General features: G+C 36.6%; 1 protein-coding gene across 1 annotated transcript; it reads right to left on the bottom strand.

Annotated features, from left to right (window-relative positions):
* Window positions 1–5,563: 5,563 nt before the first annotated feature.
* Window positions 5,564–6,373, bottom strand: LOC114416021. Its single transcript, XM_028380902.1, has 2 exons — window positions 6,109–6,373; window positions 5,564–5,943 (listed from the first exon to the last, which is right to left on the bottom strand). The coding sequence occupies exons 1-2, from the start codon at window positions 6,371–6,373 to the stop codon at window positions 5,564–5,566; spliced, it is 645 nt and encodes a 214-aa protein (XP_028236703.1).
* Between the last annotated feature and the right edge of the window lie 1,269 nt (window positions 6,374–7,642).

Raw genomic sequence — 7,642 nt, 5'->3', positions numbered from 1 at the left:
CAACAAATCACCCTTGTCACAATGATACTTGACATTAGCCTCAAGAGGAGTATCCATTGGGGTAGCAAAAGCAAGACCAGCTAATGAAAACAAATTTGCAGGATACTTATATTGATGAAGAAAAATTCCTTTGGAATCAAAGTAAACCTCAAGGCCTACGAAATAGTTAAGGCCACCGAGGTCTTTCATACGAAAAAAAAGCCTAAAGCTACTCTTTAGTTTGTTGAATGGCTGGATGATCAGAACCGGTAATAATTATATCATCAACATAAATAAGTAAAAGAACAATACCAGTGGGTGCGTGATGAATGAACAAGGAGGAGTCAAAGCGACTCTGAATAAAGGAAAAACCAAGAAGGGTAGTTCGAAACTTGTTAAACCATGCTCGTGGGGCCTGTCGCAAACAACATAGAGAAGGATTGATCTTGCACAAACCATCAGAGGAGGAAAACATCCCATGAGGGGGAGTCATGTAGATATCTTCTGCCAAGTGGCCATGAAGAAATGCATTCTTCACATCCATTTGAGTGAGGGACTAGCTGTGAGAAGCTGCAATAGAAAGAATGGTCCTAATAGTAGCCATTTTTGCAACGAGTGCAAACATCTCATCATAATTCACACCATACTTTTGTTTATTACCAAAAGCAACCAGATAGGCTTTATAACGGTTAAGAGTGACATCAAAATTTATCTTCACTGAATAAACCCATTTGCAACCAATGGGCTTAACACTTGGAGGCCGAGGGACAATGTCCCATGCAAATTTCTCTTGAAGGGCTTGGAGTGTTGGATCAAGTGGCCTCAGAATAATTAAGAAGGAGGGGGGGTTGAATTAATTATTACTGAACCTTTACTAATTAAAAATCTACCCTTCTTAGGCTTTTACTATAATGTTAAGAAAGTAAAGAACAAAAATATTAACTTAACCAAAAGTAAAAGCGCTAATTAAAGTGCACAGCGAAAATTAAAGAGTGTGGAAGAAGAAGACAAACACACAAGAGTTTTATACTGGTTCGGCAACAACCCGTGCCTACATCCAGTCCCCAAGCGACCTGCGGTCCTTGAGATTTCTTTTCAACCTTGTAAATTCCTTTATAAGCAAACATCCATAAGGGATGTACCCTCCCTTGTTCTCTTTGAACAACCTAGCGGATGTACCTCCACAAGAACTGATCCACAAGAGATGTACCCTCTCTTATTCTCAGTCACAACAACCCAAGTAGATGTACCCTCTACTTGTACCACAAAGGATGTACCCTCCAATGTGTTAAGACAAAGTTCTCAGACGGTTAGTCCTTTGAAATCTTTTGTTTATGGGAAAGGGAAGAATCAAAAGAATTCTCAGACTGTGTCGTTTTGAATTCTTTGACAAGGGAGAAGGGAGACACAAAAGAATTCAGACGGTTAGTCCTTTGTTCTTTTGGAAAAGGGAGAAGAGAGACACAAAAAGAATTCAGGCGATTAGTTCTTGGCAAATTCTTTTTGGCAAAGGGAGAAGAGAATGAAAACGATGAATAACACACTTTTGTTTTCTGTGAAAGAACAAAGTTTGGAAACCAGAAAACTTAGAAAGCTTTTGGCAAAGGAAGAAGAAGAAGAAGAAGAAGTTCAAGAAGATTTTCAAAGAGATTTAAAGGTTGTAAAAGAGTATGTTAAAAGTTGTAATAATTGTATTTGAAATGCAAGTCAAGGTCTTGCTTTTATATACTCTTCATGTCTGGTCAAGAAAACCATTAGAAGAGTTATAACCTTTAGAAAAACCTGAAAATCATTGGAAGAGTTATATCTCTTGATTTTTATTCAAAACTTGTCACTGGTAATCGATTACCAAAACCATGTAATCGATTACACAAAGCTTTTTATGAAAGGATATGACTCTTCACAATTGATTTTGAATTTCAATGTTCAGATACACTAGTAATCGATTACCAATATCTTGTAATCGATTACACCATTTTTAAATCAATTGGAACGTTGCAAATTCAGTTGAAAGCTTTTTGAAATCAAACTTTGCCACTGGTAATTGATTACAGGAAACTGGTAATCGATTACCAGAGAGTAAAAACTCTGGTAACTTAAATTTTTTTGAGAAAACTCTTTTGAAAAAACAAAATTGTGCTATGTATGTTTTTTGAAAAAAACTTTTCAATACTCCCCTTGTGAAGTCTTCTTGATTTCTTCTCTTGAATCTTGAATTCATCTTTTCTTGAATCTTGAAATCAAACTTCACTTGATTCTTGAATCTTCTTGATTTCTTCTTGTTGACTTAATCTTGAAATCATTCTTTGGGCTTTTTGTCATCAACTCTGTCATTATCAAAACTACTTGAATCGACTTGATTCATCATCATGAAGCTTGCTTCTACATGGAGTTCATCATCCATTGCCCTAACCCAACAAACATCTTTATCTTGGGAATAACATGTAGAATAGTTGTTCCAGATAAAGTAGTAGTAAGAGAAACGTGTCCAAAACAGGCGGCAGATCAGGAGCGAGAAGGGACAAAGTAGGATTGTTCCTGACATAAACTTTACCTGGTTAGCAAGGAAGATGCAGACAAGTCAGTTCAAGCACGCAGCAAAAATGCACAAATGCTCAAGGTTAGAAAAGGCAGAGGCTAATGATTTTTAGGTAATGATGCAATCCTCCCTAGGAAGGGACCAATCACTAGAACCATGAGCAAGAGGCTCCAAGAAGATTGGACTAGAGCTGCTGAAGAAGGCCCTAGGGTTCTCATGAACCTTAGGGTAGATTTCTGAGCCCATGGGCCAAGGTTGGGTCCATTTATCTTTGTACATATTAGACTAGGATGTCATTATATTTGGTCCTTGTATTTAGGGCTCCATATTGTAGGTAGGGTACCCTAGAAATATAGGATTTTTCAGCCCTTGTATTTTTGGGCACCTAGACTAGTTTTTGTATTAGGGGTAGTTTTGTAATTTCACATGCACTAAGTGGATATTTGATGTGTGTGGTTGGAAATAAATTTAGTTGAATTGGTAGAAGCCCAATCCAATTAAATTTTAGAGGGGGAGGTGAGCATTTGCTTACTACACCCCATTGCAACATCATATAGTCACACTTTGTGCATGTCCTTCATGCTTTTCATGCCTCATGACACCTAAGCACACTTAGTGGAGAATCTTGGAATTGATCTTGGATTAGTGGGCTGAACCATAACTAAAATTCACTAATCATAATTAGTGAAATTTTGGCTCCAAAGTTTGGCTCCACAAATTCAATTTCAAATTCAAGTGAAATTTGAATTTCCCTCCAATTTTGTGTGACACTTAGGCTATAAATAGATGTCATGTGTGTGCATTTTTTTCAACTTTGATCATTTGAATATTAACTTCAGATTTTAGAGCTCTTTTTGAGCACAAAATTTCGTGTTCTTCTCTCCCTCTCCCTTCATTCATCTCCTTCTTCCTCCAAGCTCTTATCCATGGCCTCCTATGGTGGTGAGCTTCTTCTAGACTCATCTTCTCCTTGAAGTGGCGTCTCCTCTCTCTCTTCCTTCTCCATTCTGCTGCCATTTATCTTCCAAGTAGCAAAGGAATCCATTGATGAAGAAGATCCTAGGCCTACAAGCTCCATTGGAGCTTGCATCATGTGGTATCAAGAGCATCTTCATCTAGGTGATGTTCTTTTGCTTCCTCTATCTTTTTGTTCGGTGAATTCTCTTTAATTCCTTGTTCTTCATCTTATTCTCCATGTATATCCTTCATTGTCTTGTGGTTTGGTGCTGTTTAGAGTAGATTCAAAAAAAAAATAAACCGATTAAATCTTAGATCTACACTTGTTCTTGCATTTCTATGGTTCAAATTTTGTAGATCTACTCTTGAATCTTGTTTTTGTGTTGATTTTAGGTTCTATCAATTTTCATTCATAATATTCTTGTGCTGAACCTTTAGATCTAAATTTTGTTCCAAAATATTGATTAGAAAAAAAAACACAAAAATCTAAGTGTAAATCACTTAATCCATGTTGTCTTAGAGTCATGTTTAGTCATAGTAATTGTCACATTATGCTCTAAGTTTGTGTTGAATTTTTATTTTGTTTTTTGAATTCTAGATACATTTGTTCATGTATTCTTGTCATTCTTAGCCTATCTTTTGAATTTTGAGTCTAATTCATGCATGTTATTTAGTTCATAACATGTTCTAAATCAATTCCTAGAAGTAGTCTTGTTGTTGAACTCTTTTTTGTTTTCTAAGATTCCTACATGATGCCTATGATGAAGTTGAGATGTGGTGTTGAGTTGTGGCTGGATTTGTGAATCAAATAAGTCTTAAGCTCTCTTGAATTGTGTTATTCAAGATAATTGAGCATAAGCAAACACAAATTGTAACTATCCAAGCCTTAAGCAACATAAACACTACTCTTGATTTCTAGGTTGAAATCGCTGGTGCAGGCAGCTTGAACATACAAAAGTGTATAAATTACTGAGAATTGGTCACTACGATTTTTGAGCTGAAATTTTTAATGAATTTTCTAGACATCTGTACAAAAAATATAAAAAAAGAACCAAGCGATTTGGATTAAAGGAAAAAATAAGAAAAATCGCACAAGTTGGCAGAAAAATCAGTGTCCAGAAAAAAAAAGTGAAAGGAAAGTGTGCTTGTTGTTTTGGCTCAAAATTTGTTCTATAATTGGAGCCTATTTTATACCAATCCTAGTTCTGAAATTTCAATTGAAAATTATTGTGAAAATTGAAAATTTGTATGGCACGCTTAGTGCGCAGCTGCACTTAGCATGCCAACGTGACGTTTGAGTTTAAAACACTAGCGCTTAGCCTAGCCTCGCATTAAGCCCAACTTGAAGTTGTAATGTCCAGTGAGCATCTGGGGCTGGCTGGGCTTAGTGCTTTCTGCAACACAAAATTTCTCTGCAACATGCGCTTAGCCTGAGATGTGAGGCTTAGCGTAACATCAAGCTTCAACTTACAGAGAGTAGTTTAGGCTTAGTGCCACTACATGTGCTAAGGGCACTTCCAATGATTTCAAAATTGAACGATGGTTGTTCTTAGCGCATCCTTTCCCCGCTAAGCCTAGCTTGAAATCTCAACTTACAGAATGAATCTGGGGCTTAGCGCAGGATGGCGCGCTTAGCACAACTATAATAAATTTTCGCAGAGAGGAAGTGGCGCTTAGCACATCATCCACGCTAAGCCCAATGCTTAAGGTGCAACTTACAGTGAAGATGTTGGGCTTAGCGCAACAATGTGTGCTTAGTTGAACCATTTAGCTAATCAATCAGGGGTCTTTGCACTTAGCACGAGCAAGCTCGGCTTAGTGCGTGAAGAGATGGCGCTTAGCGCAAGGTTTGCACTTAGCGGATAAGCAATCTGAAAATTTTTCTAACTCATTTTCTGCTTATCTCTTCACACATAATTTAAAAACCATTTTTGCTCATTACTAAACAAGCTGAAATAAATCACAATCACAAGCATGATGTCCTAACTACATGCAAGAAATAAAAATGAAGATAGAGAAAGGAAAGAAAAGCTGGGTTGCCTCCTAGTAAGCGCTTCTTTAACATCACTAGCTCGACACATCATCTTGTTATCCAGGATCCAATAAAGTTCCCACTTCAAGGACCTTCTTCTTAGGTCTTCTTTCCTCCATCACATGAACTTTAAAACAGACATTCCGGTTAGGTGGCTCTTTATCTTCATGAAATAGATCAAAGCTGATTTTCTGATCTTCTATGCCCATTTGCAACATCTTCTTTCCCATATATACTACACAACTTGTAGTAGACATGAATGGGAAGCCAAAAATTAGAGGAATATCAGCATCCTCTTCTATGTCTATCACCACAAAATCAGCTGGAAATATAAGGTGTTTCACCTTCACCAAAACATCTTCAATCACTCCATACGGTCTTGTGATGGAGCGATCAGCTAACTGAAGGGTCATGCGTGTAGGTATTATCTCAAGCTCTCCAAGTCACCGGCACATGGAAAGAGGCATTAAATTGATACTAGCTCCCAAGTCTATGAGAGCTTTGCCCACAACAACCTCACCAATAGAACACGGTATCGTGACAACTCCAGGGTCTTTGTGCTTGGGTGGAAGAATGTGTTGAATCACAACACTACAGTTACCTTCCACAACAATTCTGTCACTATGGATATACCGGTTCTTCTTTGTCAGCATATCCATAAAATATTTGGCGTAGAGGGGCATTTGCTGAAGTGCTTTTCCAAATGGCAAAGTAATTTCCAGTTTCTTGAAGATATCAAGAAATTTGGCCAAATGTCGCTCTTTATCTTTCCTGGAGGGTACCAATGGATAAGGTACCTCCTTGCATTCAATTGGAGTAGTATCCTTCTTCTTTTCAGTGTTTGCCTCACTCTTGCCTCTCCTCATCTCATCATCAACAACTTTCTCTTTTTGTTTTTCATTTTTCAACTTTTTTCTTTTTATTTTTCTTCTTCTTTTATTCTTTCTTTTTCTTTCTCTTTTATTGGTGTCTCTTCTTCCTTATCATCTTCAGCCTCCTCATTAATGTCTTCAAGTTCTACAAAATCAGAAATGGGTTCAAGTGCTGGCTTAGGTGCTAGCTGTTGTTTATGTTCCTCCATCTTCTTCTCAGCTTCACTCTCATGGGTGCGTCTTCCAAGAAAGGAATACGCGCGGAGTCGCCACCAACATTTATTTGAGGAAAACGTTGGAAAAATCAGAAAAAACGTGGTCTACGAACTTTAAGTGAAAAGGTTCGGGAGTTGTATTTACGCGCGGGGAAGGTATTAGCACCCCACACGTCTGTCACAAGAGATGACAGCCTTTAATCAAATGTGCAAATATGACTTCAATTTATGTTATTTTCTCTTTTTATGTTCTTATGTCTTTTTATGCCTTTTTATATTTTTATTATTTTTTTGTGGTCGACAAGGGTGTTTCCCTTTGCTCCTACGTATTCCTCAATTGTGATAAGGAAATCAGACCTACGTAGTTCTTCGAGAACTAAGCGTTGGTTAAGTTGTTTTTTATCCTTTTTTGCAAGATATGTTTTTATTGAATGAAAGGTCATTTAAGGCATTGGACCATTAAATAATCTTTCGATTCTTTTAAAAGGAGAGAAAAAATTAAGGCATTGGACAATTAATGATCTCTTATTTTTTTTTTGAGAGAGGTAATAAAGCTACATATTGATCTTAGGCCTTTAGAAAATCTACGTTTAACTAATAAAAGCGGAAAAGACCATTTCAAGGCGTTGGACCTTAAAAAATGACTTTTTTAGGTGATGACAAAAGTTTGATTTATGAATTGATTTTAGCCTTAGTTTCACTTTGGTTATTAGTCAATTTGATTCAGAAAGAAAAATCCCAAAGAAAAACGTTCGATTGATTTTTTTTGATTATTTTACTAAAAGATATTTTTTGATTATTATATTATTATTTTGCCTCTTTTTGGTTTTAAACGTGGTTACGGCATGATCGAACGATCGGATTTCATTTTAACAGAAATTAAAAGATGTTACAATACGAATTATCGGTGGAAATTTATTTTATTTTTTGATTAAGTGAGAAAATGACTTAAATAAATGATTAAAGCACGTCAAAAGGGGGTACGGAAAGTAAATGAAATAAAAATAAAAGCACGCGATACAAATGAGGACCACTAAGGGTACATAGA

Source organism: Glycine soja, chromosome 6, assembly GCF_004193775.1.
Source record: "Glycine soja cultivar W05 chromosome 6, ASM419377v2, whole genome shotgun sequence".
NCBI classification, from domain to species: domain Eukaryota; kingdom Viridiplantae; phylum Streptophyta; class Magnoliopsida; order Fabales; family Fabaceae; genus Glycine; species Glycine soja.
This window is presented reverse-complemented; position numbering and strand designations above follow the sequence as displayed.

What these genes read in the sequence shown, in the direction of transcription:
- LOC114416021 (XM_028380902.1), bottom strand. Translation starts at nt 6,373, where the DNA reads ATGAGGAGAGGCAAGAGTGAGGCAAACACTGAAAAGAAGAAGGATACT. An exon ending in TGACAGAATTGTTGTGGAAG is followed by an intron (nt 5,944 to 6,108) that starts GTAACTGTAGTG and finishes GGTGACTTGGAG; the next exon opens with AGCTTGAGATAATACCTACA.